This window comes from Pyrus communis, chromosome 11 (genome assembly GCF_963583255.1).
Source record: "Pyrus communis chromosome 11, drPyrComm1.1, whole genome shotgun sequence".
NCBI classification, from domain to species: domain Eukaryota; kingdom Viridiplantae; phylum Streptophyta; class Magnoliopsida; order Rosales; family Rosaceae; genus Pyrus; species Pyrus communis.
This window is the reverse complement of record NC_084813.1, coordinates 11,884,859-11,908,721: the sequence shown is the minus strand read 5'-3', so window position 1 is coordinate 11,908,721 and position 23,863 is coordinate 11,884,859. Positions and strand designations below refer to the sequence as shown.

General features: G+C 38.1%; 1 protein-coding gene across 1 annotated transcript; it reads right to left on the bottom strand.

Moving 5' to 3' along the window:
* Nucleotides 1-2,827: 2,827 nt before the first annotated feature.
* On the bottom strand, nucleotides 2,828-22,213 carry LOC137709015 (uncharacterized). Its single transcript, XM_068448160.1, has 7 exons — nucleotides 21,872-22,213; nucleotides 20,781-21,140; nucleotides 20,077-20,333; nucleotides 19,450-19,506; nucleotides 18,208-19,074; nucleotides 4,516-4,660; nucleotides 2,828-3,046 (listed from the first exon to the last, which is right to left on the bottom strand). Exons 1-7 carry the CDS (start codon nucleotides 22,211-22,213, stop codon nucleotides 2,828-2,830), a joined length of 2,247 nt encoding a protein of 748 aa, XP_068304261.1.
* Between the last annotated feature and the right edge of the window lie 1,650 nt (nucleotides 22,214-23,863).

Genomic DNA, 23,863 nt, shown 5'->3' with positions numbered 1-23,863 from the left:
AAGTAATTACGGTTGTTTTCACAATCATGTTAAGTAAATTCCTAGCATGAGTATCATGATGTCATAGTTTCAAGTGCTTTGTCAATACTTATGATTTCCATTGAATATAATGATCTTTGATTGTATCTCTATTATGATGTCATGTAGGGGACTTTTGAAGAATGCTTTGGGTTGTCGTATGATGTCATCCAATTCAATAACTTAAGGGAAATCTGAGGGTTAATTTGTGATGTCACGGTTAATCTGGGGTATTGAGGTTCATGGTTTATCGGAAAAGCAACTGGAAATCAACTTATGTTTGAATGTATCATGTGTGGAGAAGTATCCCTTGGCTAGTTCATCATCCATTGGTTTTACTTAAATTCGTCCAAAAATCTGTTTTAAGTTTTAAGCTACTTGTTTTCTTTTAATTTCGTCCAAAAACAAATCCCCTTTCTTACTTGTTCCAAATCTGTCCAAAAGTGTGTTTTAGAGTCTTTTGAGTCAAAACTAATTGTATTTTCGTCCAAATTAAGTCCTAAGGTCTAAATTGAGTCTTTTTGGTTGTTTTGAGTTGTTTTGAGTCTTTAAAATCTGTTTGAGTCATATAAGTTAGTTAAGAGTCTTTTGAGTTTATTTGAAGTGGTTTAAAAGCTTATTTTTCACATCTTTGAATCGATTTTCATTAGGTTAGCAATCCCTCCTAATCCCCGGCCTAGAACGATCCCTACTTATATCTATACTGCATTTGTCAAAAAGAGGGTTTAATTTGAGTGCTATCTTTTATCACATCAATACCTTCCTGCACCCCCCTACCAACCAAAATCCATTCTTAACCCAGAAATACATCCAAAATCACCCAAAAACTCTTGTGCCGCAGCATAGCAAGGAAGAAGAGGAGAAGAAGAAGCCTTGGACGTTTTTGCATTCAAGTTGGAGTGTTGGAACGTTTTTAGGTGTAATCTATCTTTTGTTTTCAATGTTTAATTCGAGTTTTCTTTGTTTTGTTGTGAACATGAGAGGCTAAACTCGTTTTAGCTTGGGGAGACTTTGAAACCATGATTATGTTTATGATATGAATTGATTAATTCCAGTTGTGATTTCATAAATTGTGAATGCAATTTACTTAACCGTTTGATGGATAACTTATTCTTGTATGTTGATTAGGGAGGCCTACTTAATTTGCATGCTTGAATTTGGTGCTAGAATATAAGGGAGTTTCACATAATCGTTACAAAATTATATTCATAAGTAGTTAAGGTTGTTTTCACAATCATGTTAAGTAAATTCCTAGCATGAGTATCATGATGTCATAGTTTCAAGTGCTTTGTCAATACTTATGATTTTCATAGAATGTAATGATCTTTGATTGTATCTCTATTATGATATCATGTAGGGAACTTTTGAAGAATGCTTTGGGTTGTTGTATGATGTCATCCAATCCAATAACTAAAGGAGAATCTGCGGGTTAATTAGTGATGTCACGGTTAATCTGGGGTGTTGAGGTTCATGGTTTATCGAAAAAGCAACTGGAAATCAATTTGTGTTTGAATGTATCATGTGTGGAAAAGAATCCTCTAGCTAGTTAATCATCCATAGTTTTTTCCAAATTAGTCCAAATCTTACTTAAGTCTTTTAGTTACTTGTTTTTGTTTTAAATTCGTCAAAAACCCAATCCCCTTTACTTTGTTGACTCAAATCTGTCCTATTGTGTGTTTTTAAGTATTTTGAGTCAAAACCAATTTTATTTTCGTCCAAATTGAGTCTTAATGTCTAGTTTGAGTCTAATTGATTGTTTTGTGTTGTTTTGAGTCTTTTGAGTTTGTTTTGAATTATATAAGTTTAGTTAACATTCTTTGAGTTTGTTAAAGTGTTTTTAAGCATAGTTAAGAGTCATTGGCAATCCCTCCTAATCCCCGGCCTAGAACAATCCCTACTTATATCTTTACTACAATTGTCAAAATGAGGGTTTAATTTGAGTGTTATTATTTATCACATCAGTTTCCAAGCATCTTTTCACGATTAAAGTGAGATTATGCAAACAATCATCAAATGAGTCACCAAACACACTAAATTAGTCCATGAATACCTCAATAATCTTCTCAACATAATCAGAAAATATACTTACCATACATCTTTGGAAGGTGGCTGGTGCATTACACAAACCAAATGGCATATGACGATAAGCAAAAGTACCAAATGGACAATTAAAAGTGGTCATTTCTTGATCATCTGGAGCTATGACAATTTGATTATATCTCGAATAACCATCAAGAAAACAATAAAAACAATGACCGGCTAACCTTTCAAGCATTTGATCAATAAATGGCAAAGGGAAGTGATATTTCCTTGTAGTGACGTTTAGCTTCCTATAATCAATGCAAACTCTCCAACCTGTTTGGATGCATGTGGGCACAAGCTCATTCTCTTCATTCTTCACCATTGTGACTCCGGACTTCTTTGGAACTACTTGGACTGGGGAAACCCAACAACTATCCGAGATGGGATAGATAACGCCACAATCAAGGAGTTTGATAATCTTCTTCTTCACGACTTCCATCATTGGAGGGTTGAGTCGGTGTTGAGCTTCTCTAGATGGTTTAGCTCCCTCTTCCATAAGTATTCGGTGCATGCATGTAGTAGGGCTTATTCCCTTGATACCGGCCAAAGTCCACCCAATGGCTGTTTTGTGCTCCTTTAGAACCCTCACCAACTTGTCCTCTTCTTGTGCCGTGAGTAAGGAGGCCACTATGACGGGCAATGTCTCTTGTTTGCCCAAGAAAACATACTTCAAATGCTTTGGTAACGGTTTAAGCTCAAGGGTAGGTGGCTGCATTATGGAAGGAAGCTAATTGTTAGTTGAAATTGGGATTGAGGACTTACCATTGAGCCGTGGCAATGACTGTAGGGCAGCCACCATCTCAATTACATCATCATAAAGAGGCACGGCATAGAATTCCAGATTGGTGCCGTGGGGTGCTATGGGTACTACCTTTTGATTTGTCAATCCTATTCCACTTGTAAGGACCGTTTCAAGTGCATCCTCATGCAATTGATCAAGATGTTCCTGCGCCAATGAATCAAAGATATCAATAGAGAAACATGAATGATCATCATTAGGAAATCTCATGGTTTCAAAAATATTAAAATCAATAACTTCCCCATCAAATTCCATCATTAAAGTTCCTTTAAACACATCGATCTTGGTGCGAGCCGTCCTCATGAATGGCCTCCCAAGAAGGAGCGGCAAGGATGTGGAATGGGTGGTTTCTTCCATCTTAAGAACATAGAAATCCGCCGAGAAGATCAAGTTATTAACCTACACTAAAACATCTTCCAAAACTCTCTTTGGGTAGGCATTAGATCGATCGGCCAATTGAATAATCACACCATCGTTTTTCAATTCTCCAAGGTGCATGGATGCATAAGTAGAGTATGGCATGACGTTAATTAAAGCTCTTAAGTCTAACATAGCATGTTCAAACTTAGTTTGGCCAATAATGCAAGGGATTGTAAAGCTACCTGGATCTTTGCACTTTGGAGGTAACTTTCTTTGTAAAACAGCGGAAACGTTTTCACTTACCCTAACCACCTCTTTATTTGAAACCCTCTTCCTTGTGGTGTAAAGTTCCTTCAAGAATTTGGCATATTTGGGAACTTGCTTGATGGCATCGAGGAACGGAATATTGACTTGTACATTGGGTGGAATGGGGTTAGAATTAATCGAATTTGAACCCAACTTACCTATATTGGGCGAATTAGATGAATTGGATGCATTGGGGTCCCTAAGTGGCTGCGGCAAGGGTGTTTCTACCTTTACCGTGGCTTTGCTTGGCTCCTCTTCTTCCAATTGCAGCTTTTCATCTTCATTAAGGCTTGATTTGGATGGTGTTGGATTAGTGCCAACATCTTTTCCACTCCTCAATGTGATTGCTTTGGCAAATTCGAATCCTCTCTTTGGATTGACAATGGTAGAGCTAAGGAGCTTGCCTTGGTCTCAGAATTGTCCTACAAACTCCGCTATCTGCCCAATTTGTTTCTCCAAGTGGTCCACCTTTTTGTCTTGATTTTGCATTGCTTTGTTTTGATTATCTTACCCCTGAGACAAATTGGTAAGTAACTTAATAAGTGTATCATTATCCAAAGACGTACCTTGATTGTTTTGGGCAGGTTGTGTTTGGGCTGATTTGGGGCGTATGGTTTGGTGTAAAACCTCGGGGGTTGTTGCCTAAATCCTCCTTGTTGTTGAGGTTGTTGAGGCTCCCTCCACTTGAAATTGGGATGATCTCTCCAACCCGAATTGTATGTATTGGAATATGGATCATTCCGTGGCTGATTTTGGCTTGGGAATCCAATAGCATTCATAATCTCCTATCCCCCATTCTTAATCAATTGAGGACATTTTTCAGAAGGATGTCCTTGGATAGAACATACGCCACATACAATTGGTCCTTGTATCCTCATTCCTTTGGCCATCTAAGACACAATAGAAGTAAGATTAGCTAATTTAGATTTAATGTTGGATTGGGAACTTACCTTATGTACTTGCTGCCGTAGGGGGTCTCTTTGCCCAATTCCTTCGTATTGTTGTGCATTTAAAGCACGGTTTGCAATTAGGGTCTTGGCTGCCATAGGAGTTTTGTCCACCAATGCACCTCCTGCCGGAGCATCGAGCATTTGCCTTTCAATTGGAAAAAGGCCTTCATAGAAATATTGAAGTAGAAGCTCCTCCTTCATTTGATGTTAAGGATATGATGCAACAAGGGCCTTGAAATGCTTATAGTATGCCAGAAAAGTCTCTCCTTGGCTTTGTTGGATTCCACTAATTTTCTTCCTCAAGAGAATGACTCTTGAAGTAGGGAAGAATTTCTCTAGAAACGCCCTCTTCATGCCTTCCCAAGAAGTGACCGTTCCGGGTGCTACTTCGTATAACCAATCTTTAGCCTTTTCCAATAGAGAGAATGGAAAGGCCTTCATTTTCAAAATATTGCTATCAACATTGATTGGAGTCATGCTTAAACACACCACCTCGAACTCTTATAAATGCTTGTTTGGATCCTCCATGGACAGCCCATGGAACTTTGGGATGTGGTGCAACAAACTAGACTTCAATTCAAATTCATCGATCTTATCTTGAGTTGGCCTTTGGTATTGGATGCATAATGGTGCGACATTGTCCATTCGCGAGGTGGAAAGCTCCTTGATTTTACGATTGTCCGCTACCATGACTTGTACCTCTTCTTCCTCCCTTGTCATGGGTTGTTCTCCTTCCTCAAAGTTAGATGCCAAGCTAGAACTTGATGGGTGAAGTTCTGGCTCCTTCCTCTTCCTTCTTAAAGTGTGCTCAAAATCTTCGTCAAAGTCCAAGACGTTTGCACGAACAGGTTGAGAACTAAGAGTCATAGACTAGTACCTACAAACGAGAGAAGAACATAAGGTCAGTAACTAAAACAAAATATATGAAAAAGAAACAAAAAGAAACAATGGGGGATTAGCAAAGTTGCTAATCCCCAGCAATGGCGCCAAAAATTTGATGTGATAAATAATAACACTCAAATTAAACCTTTTTTTTGACAATTGTAGTAAAGATATAAGTAGGGATCGTTCTAGGCCGGGGATTAGGAGGGATTGCTAATCTAATGAAAACTGACTCAAAGATACAAAAATATGCTTAAAACACTTAAACAAACTCAAAGACTCTTAACTAAACTTATACGACCCAAAACAAACTCAAAAGACTCAAAACAAACAATTAGACTCAAACTAGACTCTAGGACTCAATTTGAACGAAAATAGAATTGGTTTTGACTCAAAACACTTAAAAACACACAACAGGACATATTTGACTCAACAAAGTAAATGGGATTGGGTTTCTGATGAATTTAGAATAAAAAACAAGTAACTAAAAGACTTAAACAAGAATTGGACGAATTTGGGAAAAACTATGGATGATTAGCTAGCTAGAGGATTTTTTGCCACACATGACACATTCGAATACAAATTGATTTCCAATTGCTTTTTCGATAAACCATGAACCTCAACACCCCAGATTAACCGTGACATCACTAATTGCATTCACAATTCAAGAAATAAAAACTGGAGGAAATCAATTCATATAAAACATATGTCCATGGCCTTGAATTCACCTCTAACTCAAAAAAACTTAGTTACACATGATTGCAGAAATTAACATCGAAATCAACATAACTGTAAAACTAAAACAAGGATAGAAGACACCCCAGAGACGCTCCAACACTCCCAAAGGCTTGGGCATAGGCACAGCACAAAGGCTTCTCCCTTCCTTCTTCTACCAAGGTTGCGGCACACACTCAATTTTCTGATTTTCTCTCTAAGTTCTCCCTTCCTTTGGTGCGGCATAAGTGTTTATATATATATGATGCATGGCAAAACCCTAGGGAAATCAGAATTAGGTCTAGGGTTTGTGATGTGAAATATTCTAGGGTTTGTGATGTGAAATATTCTAACACTCAAATTAAAACCCTATGATTGTAGTATATGAAAGTAGGGATCGTTTTTGGCCGGGGATTAGAAGGGATGCTAATCTACTCTAAACTGACTTAAAAACACAAAACAAAACTTAAAAACACTTAACTAGACTTATATGACTCAAAACACACTAAAAAGACTCAAAACACACAAACTAAATTAAATTGACACGAAACAGACTCTAAGAACTTATTTGGACGAATTTTAGACTATTAAGACTCAAAACACTAAATTGGACAGATTTGAACATGTTTCTAACTAATCTAACACACTTAATTAAAGGGGAGATTGATTTGGATGAAATTAAAGTAAAAACAAATAGATTTAAAGGCTCTAACAACTTTGGACGAAATTAGGGAAAAATATGGGTGATAAGCTAGCTAGAGGGTCCTTCTCCACACATGACACACTTGCATACAAATTGATTTCCAGTTGCTTTTCCAATAAACCATGAATCTCAACACCCCAGATTAACCGTGAACAGCACTAATTAACCCTCAGGTTTTCCTTAAGTCATTGAATTGGATGGAATACGCATCGGCAACCAAATCATTCTTCAATAGTTCCCAACATAAACAGCATAATAGAGATACAATCAAAGATCATTAAGCTTTTTGAAAATCATAAGCCTTGACAAGGCATTCGTAACTATGAACAACATGATACTCCTGCCAGGAATTTACTTAACACGATCGTGACTAGCAACCTCCACTACTTATAAATATAAGTTCATAACGATTAGGTGAAACTCCCTTATATTTTAGCATCAAATTCATGCATACAAACTAAGCAGGCCCTCTTAATCAACACATAAGAATAAGTTCTTAATCAAACAGTTAAGTAAATTGTATTCATGATTTAAGAAATCACAACTGAAAGTAATCAATTCATATTGCAAATATAATCATGGTTTCAAAGTCTCCTCTAGCTAAAACAAGTTTAGCTCCTCATGTTCGCAAAACAAAGATAATTAAACTTAAACATTAAAAACAAAGATAGAATACACCTAGAAACACTCCAGGTGGCTCCTCCTTCCTTCCTTGCTGGGCACAATGGGGATTTGTGTGAATTTAGGCTCCTAAGGTGTGGTGGATGGTGTGGTGTGAATTTGGGGTAGACGGTGGTGGTTTTTGAGTGTTGTGGCATCATGTATTTATAGGGTGAAGGGAAGGCACGAATTTGGGCTGAAAAGGAGAGGAATTAGGACTCCAAATCACCAAAGAACAAGGATACTTTCAATAAGATTCCAAGGAGGACAAGGAATGGTCCTTGTGGCAGATTCTAGAACTTCTAGAAGGGTTACATATGGCATAAACTTAATGCACGAAAATAGGGCTTCTAGAACTTGATATTTAGGTGATTTAATGTGAAAATGAGTCCTCTTTGAAGTTGGAATTAAGGTAGGAAAAGATTAGGATAGGATAAGATAAGATAAGGTTGGATAAGGTTTGGATAAGATAAGGAAATTTGGATAAGGTTCCTTATTTCTTGCTATTTCCTTATCTTCTTTGCATTTGGACTTCTTTCTCCAGATTTGTAGCCTTTGCTAGCCCTTCTGATAGGAGCATATTTAGGCGACTTACTTAGCTTGTTTTCATGCATTTATGTTGTTAATTCATAGTTGTTTTAGTATTTTAAGCCATTTTCGTTTGTTTGTAGGTTCTAATGGCAAAGGGAGCAATAAAGTGCATTTTGAGGCTATTTGGAGCATTTTTGGGCATGGATTGGATAGCTTAACATAGGAGCAAAGAGGATGGACGAAATTGAAGACAAGAAGAGCTAGGAAAGGCTACAAATCTGGTGGAAGAAGTTCTACTCCAATGAAGAGAAGGAAGAAGCAAGAAACAAGGAACCTTATCCAACCTTATCCAAACCTTATCTTATCCTATCCTATCTCTAACATTATCCTATTCTCTCCTATCCAAATCAGGTTAGGACTTATTCCTAGCTAATAATAGGGAATTAACTACACATTTAAGCACATAATTCAGTTTCTAGAAGCCTTATCCACTCAATTGCCGCAAGAACTCCATTCCTTGTAGGTTTAGGAATTGCAATCCTTTTCCTACACAAATATCATGTATCCTTGACCCTTTAGGTTTAGGAATCTGCCCTAAACCTTCCCTTCTAGAAACCTCATCTCAGCCCTATTCATGTGCCGCACCAAAACCTTCTAGAATCCCTAAATCCTAGCCGAATTCCCTATTCCAAATCCCACTTGATTTCTGCCTTGAGTTAACCTTTTTCCAATGGGATTAGGCAATCCTTTTCCTACACTAAGTGTGCCAAACTAGCCTATATAAGCAGCCTTGCCGCACCATTTAGTTCACCACCCCTTCACACAACATTCATACATTCCTTCAGAAATCAACCCTTTGCCGTGACCTTGCACCCACCCATCCATCATTCCCCTACTTCCATACATCCATCCCAACCTCCATACACCACCATCAACCCTTGCCGCACCACCATACATACCTAAATCCATCCAAAACCCAGAAAATCATCCACAAACCCACCATAGACCTTGTGCCGTGACTTAGCAAGGAAGAGGAGAAGGAAGACCAAGCCTTGGGCGTTTGTGCATTCGAGTTGGAGTGTTGGACGTTTTTAGGTGTAATCTATCTTTTATTTTCAATGTTTAAATCTATATTGCTTTGTTTTGTCATGAACATGAGAGGCTAAACTCGTTTTAGCCTAGGGATGCTTTGAAACCATGATTACATTTATAATATGAGTTGATTAAGTCCAGTTGTGATTTCATAAGTCATGAACGCAATTTGCTTAACCATTTGATGGATAACTTATTCTTGTATGTTTATTAGGGAGGCCTACTTAATTTGCATGCTTGAATTTGGGGCTAGAATATAAGAGTGTTTCACATAATCGTTACAAACTTATATTCACAAGTAGTTAAGGTTGTTTTCACAATCATGTTAAGTAAATTCCTAGCATGCGTATCATGATGTCATAGTTACAAGTGCTTTGTCAATACTTATGATTTCTATTGGACGTAATGATCTTTGACCGTATCTCTATTATGATGTCATGTAGGGGACGTTTTGAAGAATGCTTTGGGTTGTCGTATGATGTCATCCAATCCACTAACTTAAGGGAAATCTGAGGGTTAATTAGTGATGTCACGGTTAATCTGGGGTGTTGAGGTTCATGGTTTATCGGAAAAGCAACTGGAAATCAATTTATGTTAGAAAGTATCATGTGTGGAGAAGTATCCCTTGGCTATCCCATCATCCATTAGTTTTTCTGAAATTCGTCTAAAATCTGTTTTAAAGTTTTAAGTTACTTGTTTTCTTTTAAATTCGTCCAAAATCAAAACCCCCTTTCTTATTTGTTCCAAATCTGTCCAAAAGAGTCTTTTTGAGTCTTTAGAGTCAAAACCAAGTGTATTTTAGTCCAAATTAAGTCCTAGAGTCTAAATTGAGTCTTTTTAGTTGTTTTAAGTTGATTTGAGTCTTTAAAGTTTGTTTTTGGTCATATAAGTTAGTAAGAGTCTTGTGAGGTCATTTAAAGTGACTTAAAACATATTTTCACATCTTTGAGTCAATTTTCATTAGATTAGCAATCCCTCCTAATCCCCGGCCTAGAACGATCCTTACTTATATCTATACTACAATTGTCAAAAAGAGGGTTTAATTTGTGTGCTTATATATTTCACATCACCTTCTTGACTTCAATTTCGTCCATCCTCTTTGCTCCATGGTTAAGCTATCCAATCCATGCCCAAAACTGCTCCATTTAGCCTCAAAATGCACTTTCTTGCTCCTTTTGCCATTAGGACCTAAAAACATACGAAAATAGCTTAAAAGACTAAAATAGATAGTAATTAAGTAACTAAATGCAAGGAAACAACATAACTAAGTAGCATAAATATACTCCTATCAAATTCCCCCACACTTAGCTTTTGCTAGTCCTCGAGCAAAATGAAATAAATAAAACAAACAAAACACAATCTAAACCTTCCAACATTCACCTCAGGGATTTCCAATGCAACATGACATGTTAAAAATCACTACTCCCATAGATTTTAGCTATCCCTACCGTTTAGCATATACTTAACCATAGTCACCACTCACTAGCTCGCATTTAATCAATTAAAACATGATTTTGAATGTAGTAACATGCCTTAGAGAATTCCCTCAATTCCTCACTAGATATACTCTTTATTTTCACACAAATTTTCTAACTACACTTCCTACACTAGGTATATGAGAGAAGATTGATGTAAACATGTAGACTAATACTCGCATATGTATAATCAAAGAAGGCACTTTTTGGAATTATTAACATGTATATGTATATGATCTCATGAACGGAATGCCACTACTTAGACGCGAGAACCAGGGATACCATATGCTCAAACCAATTTTAAACTCCACATATTGAAACACATAACAATCAAGATCGAAGTCAAAGGGTGGTAACGGGGCTAAGGTATTGGCTAACAAAGAAAGGTAAGGATAAACAAAAGTTCTTAAAGCAATAGTAAGCAAAGTAATGAAATAAACACTTAGAATTCACTTTTGAATTCAAAAATCAACTTTGAATACTAAGGGACGATTCACATAAAACTTAGGGTCAAACTCAAACTTTTGGACCCTTTCTTCAACAATCAACACTTGTGAGTTCATTCTCACTAATTTTCAACTCTTTTTTCTTTCTTTTCTTCTTTTTTTTTTAACTTCCTTTTGTCATTTTCACGTTTTTTTTTTCTTCTTTTTTTTTTTTTTTTTCTTTCGTGCCCTATTCTTTTCTTTGGCACATATCATCCATCCCCCTAGATTCCCACGAAAATACTTCCCCCAAACTTGTTTTTCTGCAAATTGTAGAACAAAAGGAATTCCCTCTAAGTCATGCTTGATGCGAAATTTATAAGCACACAAATTAAAACCCTCTTTTGACAATTGTAGTATATGTATAAGTAGGGATCGTTCTAAACCGGGGATTAGGAGGGATTGCTAAATCACTTGAAAACTGACTCAAAAACGTAAAACAAAGGTTAAAACACTAAACTAGCCTCAAAGAATGCAAAACTAAACACTTAAAACACTAAAACAAACCAAAAGACTCAAAACAGCACCAAAACACTCAAAACTGCCTTAAAAATACAATCTGGGCAGTTTTGAGCACTTACACTAATTTGGACGAATTTGGGTGGTAAATTGAATCAAAACACTTAGAAACACAAACTAAGACACTTTCTAACTAAATTGAACACTAAAGTAAAGGGGGAATTAGTTTTTGACGAAATTAAACAAAGTGCACAGATTGTAATAAAAACATAATGTAAATACGAATTTGATGAAAATATGGATGGAATGCTAGCTAGAAGGTTCTTCTCCACACATGTCACACTTGCATACAAGATGATTTTCAGTTGGTCTTTCGATGAATCATGAAACTCAACACCCCGGGTTAATTAGGTTCGCTTAAATTAACCTTCAAGTTCTCCTTAAGTTAATGAATTGGATGGGATAGCGCATACACAATTCAAAACATTCTCCAAAAGTCCTTTACGTGAAAAGCACAATAAAGATACAATCAAAGATCATTAAGCAATATGAAAACTATAAGTGTTGACGAGGCATTCGTTACTATGATGAGCATGAAACTAGTGCCAAGAATTCATTTAACGCGATCGTTTATAAGCGACCTCCACTACTTGTGAATATAAGATTGTAACTATTAGGTGAAACTCACTTATATTCTAGCATCATATTCATGCATGAAAACTAAGCGTGCACTCTCAATAAACATACACAAATAAGTTATCAATCAAGCAGTTAAACGAATTGAATCCACAACTCATGAAATTCCAACTGAAGGTAATCAATTTATATTGCAAGCATAAACATGGTTTTGAATCACCCCCTAGCTAACTAGGGATTTAGCCTCTCATGTTCACAGAAAGAGAAACAAAATTGAAATTAAACATAGAGAACAAAAGATTGATTACACCTAAAACGCCCAATAATTCCACGTTGAATTTCTGCGCGTCAAGCTCCTCTTTCTTCTTCTCCTTACTGCGGTAGAGAGGGTTTAGGGGGGTTTTGGATGTTATTTTGGTTTAGGGATGGATTTAGAGTGGTAAAGGGTTGCGGCAAGGGTTGTGGAAGGTGTATGGAGGTTGGGAATGGTGGCTGGAATGGATGGGAGGCTACGGATTGAAGGGAGAAGATGGAGGGGTGGCTGCGGCAGAGAGGGAATTAGGGTGATGGTGGCTGAATGATGAAAGAATGAATAATAGAGAATGCTAGGGTGCGGCTAGGCTTTAGTTTATATAGGGTTTCAGAAAATAAAACCCTAGCTTATTTTTATTAACTAAAATTAAATCAAAGGTTTCTAGAATTAGGGAAATCAAATCAGAAAATTAAAAGGAAATTGGTTAATAGGTGCGGCTAGGGTTTTATTTTAAAGGGAAATAGGTTTAAGTTAAGAAATTAAAGGGAAAGGTGCGGCCAAGAAAAGAGTTAGGGTTTAGGTGCGGCTGAGGGTTTAGTTTAGGCAGGAGCATGTGTTTTAAGTGCATAACCTAGGACAAAATTGCCCCTCCCCTTGCACGGCAAAGGAAGGGAAGAAGGGGAAACCCACGGCAAAGGTTTGAAAGTGGGCTAGGGCCTTTGTTTTGTGTCCTAAAGTGCCTACAAGGCCTTCAAAGTGGCTGGAAAATACGGACGTTTAAGATTAGGAAAGGTTACCAAAATGGGAAACCTAGGGTTAACTTTCCTATTTCAAGTAGGAATCCTTGTTGAAGTAGGAATCCATCTTTCTTCAAGTCTTCAATTCATTCATTCCTCTTTTGCTCCAAAAGACTCCAATTTGCATCTTCTTGCACACTTTGGCTTTATAATCTGAAAATACACAAAAGTGACTTTAAACACTAAAATAACTAAGGAAACACAACATAAATGCACGAGAACAAGCCAATTAAGTCGCATGAATATGCTCCTATCAAATTCCCCCACACTTAGCTTTTGCTAGTCCTCAAGCAAAACAAAACAACTAAAGAAAACAAGACGAAACAAAACAAACAAAACATAACCTAAACCTTCCAACGTTTGCCTTAGGGATTTCCAATGAAACATGACATGTCAAAGATCATTACTTACATAACTTTTAGTCTTCCTTCCCCTCGAGCACATACTTAATCATAGTCACCATTCACTAGTTCGCATTTAATCAATTAAAACACATTTTGAATGTAGTAACATGCCTTAGAGAATTCCCTCAATTCCTCACTAGTTATGCACTCAATTTCCACTCAGATTTTCTGACTACACACCCTACAATAGTTATATGTGAGAAGATTGATGTAAACATGAAAGACTAGTACTCACATACGTTATAACAAAGAAAGCAATTTCTGGAGTAATTAAACATGTTTAGATATGATCTCATGAATGGAATGCTACTACTTAGATGCGAGAACCAGTGACACCATATGCTCACACCAAATTCAAACTCCACAATTGAAATGCACAACACTCAAGATAGAAGTCAAGGGTTGTAACGGGGCTTGGGGTATTGGCTAACAAGGAAAGATAGGGATAAACAAAAGTTCTTTAAGCAATAGTGAGCAAAGTAATGAATTAGGCACTTAGAATTCCCTTTAGAACGCAAAAATCAACTTTGAACACCCAAGGGGAAGTCACACAAAACTTAGGGCCATATTCAACTTTTTGGACCCTTCCTTCAACAACCAACACTTGTGAGTTCGTTCTCACTTATTTTCAACTCCTTTTCTTTCTTTCTTCTTTTTCACATTTTTTTCCTTTACAACTTTTTTTTTTTTTTTTTTTTTTTTTTTTTAAATTCTTTTTTTTTCTAGCCGTGCCTATGGCACAACAACTCACATCAATAATCCTTCCCCCACACTTAGTTTCTGCAACACATTAATCAAACGGAATTCCTTTTCAGTCATGCTTACTATGCTTCAAGAACAAGGGTACGGATGGCCCTAATCTAGGCTAGGTGAGGATGATATGGGATAACAAAGAACATGGGCTAACACGGCTCAATGGGGTTAACTTAAACACAAAATGAGTGAAGGGCACATGGCTATTTGGCTTTCATGGTGGTCACTACACGACTTCATCTTGAATACGTGTTATGAAATTCAATAACATGCTTTGAATGAAATGGGCATGAGTTCTAGCATTTGGAACTAAGTGATGAAACGCCTTCTAAGTAGTAACCAAGCAAAGAATAATGAGATCATGCAACGACTTTAGAAAACAATGATACACAGATTATTACTCTCCAAATAACGTTTAGGCTCAAATCTCACAGGGATGTAGCGTTAGTTTGAGTTCATTCCTTCAAGCATGTTACAAAAACTAATTTTCCCTTGTGATTACATGTGAATTTGTAAACTATAACTACAACCAAGCATAAACCAAAGAGTATATCAAACGTCCATCCATGTTTGTAACTTTCCTTAACCATCATGCACTTAAAAACCAAATCCTCATCATTGTGTTGGAAGGTAACCTACGACACAAACAAACACACAAAAACAACTCTTTTTGGTTTTTTTTTTTTAAAACAATTTTTCAAATTTTTATGGGTTTTTCGGATTTTTAAGTCAACACACACTAAAACACTCTGAAATGGCTTAAAAACACTTAAAAACAACTAAAAACAACATTGGAAGTTATGGGTGATAAAATCCCACGAATTTGCATCAACAACATTAGTTACCCCCCCACACTTAAATCAAACATTGTCCTCAACGTGTCAAGCCTAAAATCACACCAAACAAAAGTAAACACACAAACAGCAACTAAACACACTAACCATGGCAGAATGTAAATAACAAAGAGAAGAGGTTAGGGACGCAAATCTGGTTATGGAGTGTAAATGCCATCCTCTCCTTGGTGATTGCATGGGTTGCCTCCCACGAAGCGCTTGCTTTAACATCTTGCAGCCGGACGATGGTGTGCTCATTCCCCATTGGAGCCCACGGCATGCAATGAGATCTCCTCCACAACATGCTCAACAAAGTTCTCATAGTAGGGTTTCAACCTATGGCCATTCACCTTGAATTCTTGTCCAGTTTTCAAACTTTGTATTTGGACTGCACCATGCACAAAAACATTAGTGATAACAAATGGACTGATAGGAGCATATTTATGCGACTTAAATGGCTTGTTCTCGTACATTTACGTTATGTTTCTTTAGTTATTTTAGTACTTTAAGCTATTTTCGTGTGTTTGTAGGTCCAAAGGGCTAAAGGAGCAAAAAGATGCATTTTGGAGACTTTTGGAGCACTTTTGGGCTAAGGACGGATAGCTTATGCTTGAAGCCAAAGTGTTGGACGAAATTGAAGACCTAATTGGAGCCAAAGTGTTGGAACCTTGTTCTCTTTAGTTTTAGGACATTTAAACCTTTCCTAATCCCAATCATGCCATGCATAACACACATCCATTCTAACACATTGTCATTGCACATGCATTTCCTTCATTAGTTAACCCACATGCACTTATCACTTATCATAACCACATATCATATCACTTATCACTTATCACTTAACATATCATCCACCTACTTCACCTACAACATCCACCTACTTCACCTACAACATCCACTTCACCTACAACATCCACCTACTTCACCTACAACATCCACCTACTTCACCTACAACATCCACTTCACCTACAACATCCACCTACTTCACCTACAACATCCACCTACTTCACCTACAAATGACATAGCCATATGTTCCCTCCACTACTCCTATAAATACCCTTGCATTCATTCATTCATGGACATCTCATTTCATACACAACACACCACAAACACATCCCTTTCTCTCTTAGCCGTGAGTCTCCCTTAGAATCCAAAAACCATCTTTCCATTTCCATCACTCCTCACTCCATTCCACACTTCCATTCCCCCAAACCAACTATCCCTTAGACCTTATGCTACAATAAAGAGGAAGAGAAGAGGGCCTAAACGTTCATACAATTCAAGTTTGAGTTGTTGGAATGTTTAGGTGTTTCTTTGATTTCAATGTTTAATTTTAATTCTCTTTGTTTTGTATGAGGAACTAAACCCCCCCTTGGCTAGGGGGGGATTCGAAATATATATTTATGCTTGCATTTTGATTTGATTACTTCTAATTGCGTTTCATAAGTTGTGGATTCAATTTGTTTAACCGTTTGATTGATAACTTATTTATGAATGTTTATTAAGAATGCGCGCTTAATTTTCATGCATGAATATGACGCTAGAATATAAGTGAGTTTCACCTAATAGTTACGAACTTATATTCACAAGTAGTGGAGGTTGCTTATAAACAATCGCGTTAAATGAATTCTTGGCATAAGTTTCATGCGTATTCCATAGTAACGAATGCCTCGTCAACACTTATAGTTTTCATGATGCTTAATGATCTTTGATTGTATCTTTATTGTGCTTTTCACGTAAAGGACTTTTGGAGAATGTTGTGAATTGCGTTGCGCTAACCCATCCAATTCATTAACTTAAGGAAAACTTGACGGTTAATTTAAGCGGACCTAATTGACCCGGGGCGTTGAGTTTCATGGTTTATTGAAATGCAATTGGAAATCATTTTATTATGCAAGTATAATATATGTGGAGATGAACCCCGTAGCTAACTTTCCATCCATTTGTTCTTTCTTTTCTTATTTCTGTTTTCATGTTTAATTTAACTTGTTATTCAATCATGTTAAACATGTAGAACTAATTGCTTTTTAGTTAGAGGCGAATTTGAAGCCATGTACATATGTTGGTTATGATTTGATTTACTCCAGTTATGAATTCATGAACTTTAGATGTGGGTTACTTTTCTGTTTTGATTAAGAACTTGTTTATGTATGTGGGTTGAGGGTCGACACTTAATTTGCATGCCTAAACTTGATGCTAGGATATAAGGGAATTTCACCTAATCGTTATGAACTTATATTCATGAGTAGTAAAGATCGCTAGTCACGATTGTGTTTAGTAAACCCTAGGCGGGATTAACATGCGTATTCCATAGTTATGAATGCCTAGTCGATGTTTATGATTTCCGTTGAACTTAATGATCTTTGTTGAATGTCTCTATCATGCGTATTCCATGGTTAGGGACTTTGATTAAGAATAATTTGGTTGTAATGCGTATCCCATTCAATCCAATGAATCTAGGGAAATCTGAAAGTTAGTTTAAGCGGACCTAATTAACTTGGAACATTGTCATTCATCGTTTGTTGAAGTCATAACTGGGAGTCAAATTATATGCTTATGTTCATATGTGGATAAGGAACCCTCTAACTAGTTTCTCATCATTTTATTTCATCAATTTCGTTTTTGCATTCTGTTTTAATTTGAATCTGTGCATTTTATTTAAATTCGTCAAAACCAATCCCCCATTTATTTTAAAGTGTTAGATTAGTTAGAAATACATTTATTTTGTGTTTCTAAGCGTTTTGATTCTTTGGTTTGTCTTAGTGTTTTAAAGTTTAGTTTTGTATTCTTTGAGTCTAGTTTAGTTTTTTTTTATATTGTTTTTACGTTTTTGAGTCAGTTTCCAAGTGATTTGCAATCCCTCCTAATCCCCGGTCCAGAACGATCCCTACTTATACATATACTACAATTTGACAAAAAGAGGGTTAATTTGTGTGCGCATAAATCTCGCATCATGGACCAACCCACTTAGAACGTAACTTACAAGGGAATAACCGAAGACGGGAATTGAATAACAACACTTTCTGCCCGATTGAGAAGGTTTTGCCTCTAATCATCTTGTCATGGACGACCTTGGTCTTCTTTTTGTAAATCCGGGCATTCTCATACGCCTCATGCCTAATCTCTTCAAGCTCGCTCAATTGTAGCTTCCTATGGTTTCCAGCCGTGTCCACATCCATATTGAAGGTCTTGACCGCCCAATGTGCCTTGTGTTCAAGCTCCACGGGTAGATGACATGGCTTTCCATAGACTAGCCGAAATGGGGACATACCAATGGGCGTTTTGTAAGCCGTTCGATACGCCCACAGTGCATCCTCCAAACGCAAGCTCCAATCTTTTCTATTCGGCCCAACGGTCTTTTCCAGGATTTTCTTTATTTCTCGATTTGAAACTTCGGCTTGGCCACTTGTTTGGGGGTGATAAGGTGTGGAAACCTTATGCATCACGTTATACTTCTTGAGCAACGCCGCAATGGTGCGGTTGCAAAAATGAGACCCACCATCGCTTATGAGCACTCGAGGCATCCCAAATCTAGAGAAAATGTTAGATTTTACAAAATCTGCAATAACTCTAGAATCGTTAGTTCGGGTGGCTTTAGCTTCCACCCACTTTGATACATAATCAACAGCAAGTAAAATGTAAGTAAAACCAAAAGACATAGGGAAAGGACCCATAAAATCAATACCCCAAACATCAAAGATTTCAACAACAAGGATTGGGGTTTGCGGCATTTGGTCTCTTTGGCCTAAACTTCCTGTCTTTTGACATCGATCACATGTTAAGCAAAAAGCCCTAGCATCTCTAAACAATGTAGGCCAATAAAAACCACTTTCAAGAACTTTAAACGCTGTGCGTTGTGTGCCAAAGTGTCCACCACATGCATATGTATGGCAAAAACTCAAAATGGAATTAAACTCAGATTCATGAACACAACGACGCACAATCTAATCTGGGCAGATTTTCCACAAATAAGGGTCGTCCCAAACATAAAAACGTGCATCCTTTTTTAGTTTATCACGTTGGGCCTTGCTTAAGGTGTTAGGAACTTGCTTAGACACCAAAAAATTAACCAAATCGGCATACCAAGGGGTACTTACCTCAATGGACAGAAGTTGTTCATCCGGGAACGTTTCTAAAATGGGAAGGTCCTCTTCTTCACGCACCATTCGACTTAGGTGGTCAGCCACCACGTTTTCACATCCCTTCTTGTCCCTAATTTCAATGTCGAATTCTTGAAGTAGGAGCATCCAACGAATGAGTCTTGGTTTGGCCTCCTTTTTGGTGAGAAGATACTTCAAGGCTGCGTGGTCAGTGAAAACAATTACTTTAGTACCAATTAGATATGATCTAAACTTATCTAATGCAAATACAACTGCCAAAAGTTCTTTTTCGGTTGTAGAATAATTCAATTAAGCATCATTTAAAGTGCGTGAAGCATAATAAATAACATGTGGCTGTTTGTTTTTCCTTTGGCCCAAAACAGCTCCAAGGGCATAATCCGATGCATCACACATCAACTCAAAGGGAATGGACCAATCTGGTGGAGTGATGATTGGTGCCGTGGTGAGAGCCTCCTTTAAGTGCTTGAATGCCGTGGAGCATGCATCATCAAACTCGAAAACCACCTCTTTTTGAAGCAATCGGCATAGTGGCTGCGCAATCTTGGAGAAATCCTTTATGAAACGCCTATAAAAACCTGTGTGACCAAGAAACGAATGAACCTTTCTAACCGAAGTTGGAGAGGGTAAGTGACGAACAAGGTCTACCTTAGATTTATCCACTTCAATGCCTTTTTCAGAAATAATATGTCTTAGAACAATACCTTGCTTAACCATGAAGTGACATTTTTCCCAATTAAGCACAAGATTTGTTTCAACACAACGTTTCAAAATTAAGGTCAGATTATTTAAACAATGATCAAAGGAATCACCAAACACACTAAAGTCATCCATGAATATCTCAATAATTCTCTCAACATAATCAGAAAATATGCTAACCATACACCTTTGAAACGTGGCAGGAGCATTGCACAAACCGAATGGCATGCGTCGATATGCAAACGTTCCAAAGGGACAAGTAAAAGTGGTCTTTTCTTGATCATTCGGGGCAATAACAATTTGATTATAACCAGAATATCCATCAAGAAAACAATAAAATGAATGACCCGCTAACCTCTCGAGCATTTGATCTAGGAACGGCAATGGGAAATGGTCATTCCTTGTGGTGGCGTTTATCTTCCTATAATCAATGCATACACGCCAACCGGTTATGATTCGGGTGGGCACAAGCTCATTCTCCGCATTCTCCACAACCGTCACTCCAGATTTCTTGGGAACACATTGGATAGGTGAAACCCATCGGCTATCGGAGATGGGGTAGATTACTCCACAATCAAGGAGTTTAATTATCTCCTTCTTCACCACTTCCATCATCGGAGGGTTAAGACGGCGTTGAGCCTCTCTAGTTGGTTTGGCCCCCTCCTCAAGAAATATGTGATGCATACATGTTGTGGGACTAATACCTTTGATATCGGCCAAGGTCCAACCTAGGGCAGATTTGTACTCCTTCAAAACACGCACTAGTTTCTCTTCTTCTTGTGCCGTGAGTGATGAAGAAATAATGGCAGGTAAGGTCTCCTCTTCCCCCAAGAAAATGTACTTCAAATGGCTAGGTAGTGGTTTGAGATCAAGGGTAGGTGCCTGAATTATGGATGGAAGCAACTTGTTAGTCGAAATGGGAATTGACTCAAAGTTAGAAAACTTACCATCGTGCTTAGGCAATGACTCCAGGGCAGCAACCAACTCAATGCATTCCTCACTAGGAGGCACGGCATGCAATGGAGTGTGTGTGCCGTGGGCTAGCAACAATCCTCCTCCCTTGGTTTTGAGTTCCATGCTTCGTGTAATGACATTTTCAAGTGCATCGGCGTTCAACTCTTCAAGGTATCCCTGCGCCAAAGAGTCAATTATGTCAATGGAGAAACATGAATGATCCTCACTAGGATACTTAATTGAATCAGAAAGACTAAAATTAACAACTTCCCCATCAAATTCCATGGACAAAGTTCCATTAAACACATCAATCTTCGTTCGAGCCGTCTTCATGAATGGCCGTCCAAGGAGGATTGGCAAGGAAGGAGCATGGTCAAATTCATCCATCTCGAGCACATAGAAGTCCGCTGGAACGATTAAATGATTTACCTGCACTAACACATCTTCCAAAACTCCCTTTGGATAGGCATTAGATCTATCGGCCAATTGTATGATCACACCATCATTTTTCAATACTCCTAGGTTCATAGATGCATAAATTGAATATGGCATGACATTTATAGAGGCACCTAGGTCTAGCATGGCAGATTCAAAACGAGTGTTACCTATGACACAAGGAATGGTAAAACTACCCGGATCTTTGCATTTGGGGGGTATTTGCGTTGCAAGATGGCGGAGACATTTTCACCTACCTTTACCACCTCTTTGGTCGACATCCTCTTCCTAGTGGTGCAAAGCTCCTTTAAGAACTTGGCGTATCTCGGGACTTGCTTGATTGCATCCAAGAAGGGTATGTTAACTTGAACTTTCCGAAATGTCTCCAGGATGTCCTTCTCGGCTTCTTCTTTCTTTGTTTGCATGAACCTACTAGGAAAAGACACATTCGAAGGAAAAACATTAGTAGGAACCGAATTTGACACATTCTTACCCTTTTTGGACAAATTGGACATTTTTGGATCACTAGAAGCTTGCGGCAAAGGTGTTTCCACCTTTGCCGTGGGTTGGCTTGCCTCCTCCTCTTCAATTCTCAGTTTTTCATCCTCGTTAGGACCTGATGGTGATGGTGTAGGACCAACCCCGACTTCTTTTCCACTTCTCAAGAGTATGGCCTTTGCACTTTCGAAGCCTCCCTTTGGGTTTGGAATGGTAGAACTAGGAAGTTGGCCTTGATCACGAAATTTCCCTACAAAATCTACAATCTGCCCAATTTGTTTCTCCAATTGATCCACCCTCTTATCTTGGTTTTGCATGGCTTTGGCTTGATTTTCTTGCCCCTGAGACAAATTAGTTAGTAACTTAAGAAGTGTATCATTGTCTAGGGACGTACCTGAAGCATTTGGGGCAGATTGTTGTGGATAATGTGTGGGTGCGTATGGCTTAGTGAAGAAACCCGAGGGTTGTTGTCTAAAGCCTCCTTGTTGTGGTGGTTGTTGGGGCTCCCTCCACTTGAAGTTTGGGTGGTCTCTCCAACCTGGATTATAGGTGTTAGAATATGGATCGTTCCTTGGTTGGTTTTGGCCTTGAAATCCAATTGCATTTGCGCTTTCCCATCCACCATTTTCGATTAGTTGTGGGCACTTCTCAGAAGCATGTCCTTGGATAGAACACACTCCGCATACAATTGGTCCTTGCATCCTCATTCCTTCGGCCATCTGAGACACAATGGAAGTAAGATTAGCTAATTGTGAATGAATGTCGGGAGTGGAACTTACCTCATGAACTTGTTGTCGTGGGGGTCCTCTTTGGTCTACTCCTTCGTATTGTTGAGTGTTCAACGCTCGGTTAGCAATTAAGACCTTAGCAGCCATGGGTGTCTTGTCCACCAATGCTCCACCCGTCGAGGCATCGAGCGTTTGACGTTCAATTGGTAGGAGCCCCTCGTAGAAGTATTGTAGAAGTAACTCCTCCTTCATCTGATGTTGTGGACAAGAAGCAACAAGTGATTTAAAACGTTCATAATATGTAGGAAAAGACTCACCTTCTTCTTGCTGAATTCCACTTATCCTTTTACGTAAAATGATGATTCGAGAAGTTGGGAAAAACTTCTCCAGAAATGCCCTCTTCATACTTTCCCATGATGTGACAGTTCCGGGAGCTAATTCATACAACCAATCTTTGGCTTTGTCCACTAAAGAGAATGGAAAAACCTTCATCTTCAAAATACTTCCATCGACGTTGACGGGAGTCATGCTTGAACACACCACTTCGAATTCTTTCAGATGCTTGTTTGGATCCTCCATGGACAACCCATGGTATTTTGGAATGTGGTGGAGCAAACTTGACTTCAACTCGAACTCTTCGGTCTTACCTTGGGCAAGTGGGGGATATTGGATACACAAAGGTGCGGCATTATCCAATCCCGAAGAAGAAAGCTCCTTGAGTGTCCGGTTGTCCATGGCCATGCCTTGTGGTTCTTCAAAAACCCTTGCCGTGACCTCTCCTTCCTCTTCTAGGACTTGTTCTTCAAGGTCAGGTTCCGGGCTTGATGGATTTGATTCGTGTTGCTTCCTCTTTCGTCTCAAAGTCCTCTCAAAATCGCTGTCAAAGTCCAAGGTATGCTCACGAATCGGTTGAGAACTCCGAGTCATACACTAGTACCTAAAACAAGAAAAACAAAACAAGGTCAGAAACTTTAACAAACTAAACTAAACATAAAGTAACAATCCAAGGGATTAGCGAAGTTGCTAATCCCCGGCAACGGCGCCAAAAATTTGATGCGAAATTTACAAGCACACAAATTAAAACCCTCTTTTGACAATTGTAGTATATGTATAAGTAGGGATCGTTCTAAACCGGGGATTAGGAGGGATTGCTAAATCACTTGAAAACTGACTCAAAAACGTAAAACAAAGGTTAAAACATTAAACTAGACTCAAAGAATGCAAAACTAAACACTTAAA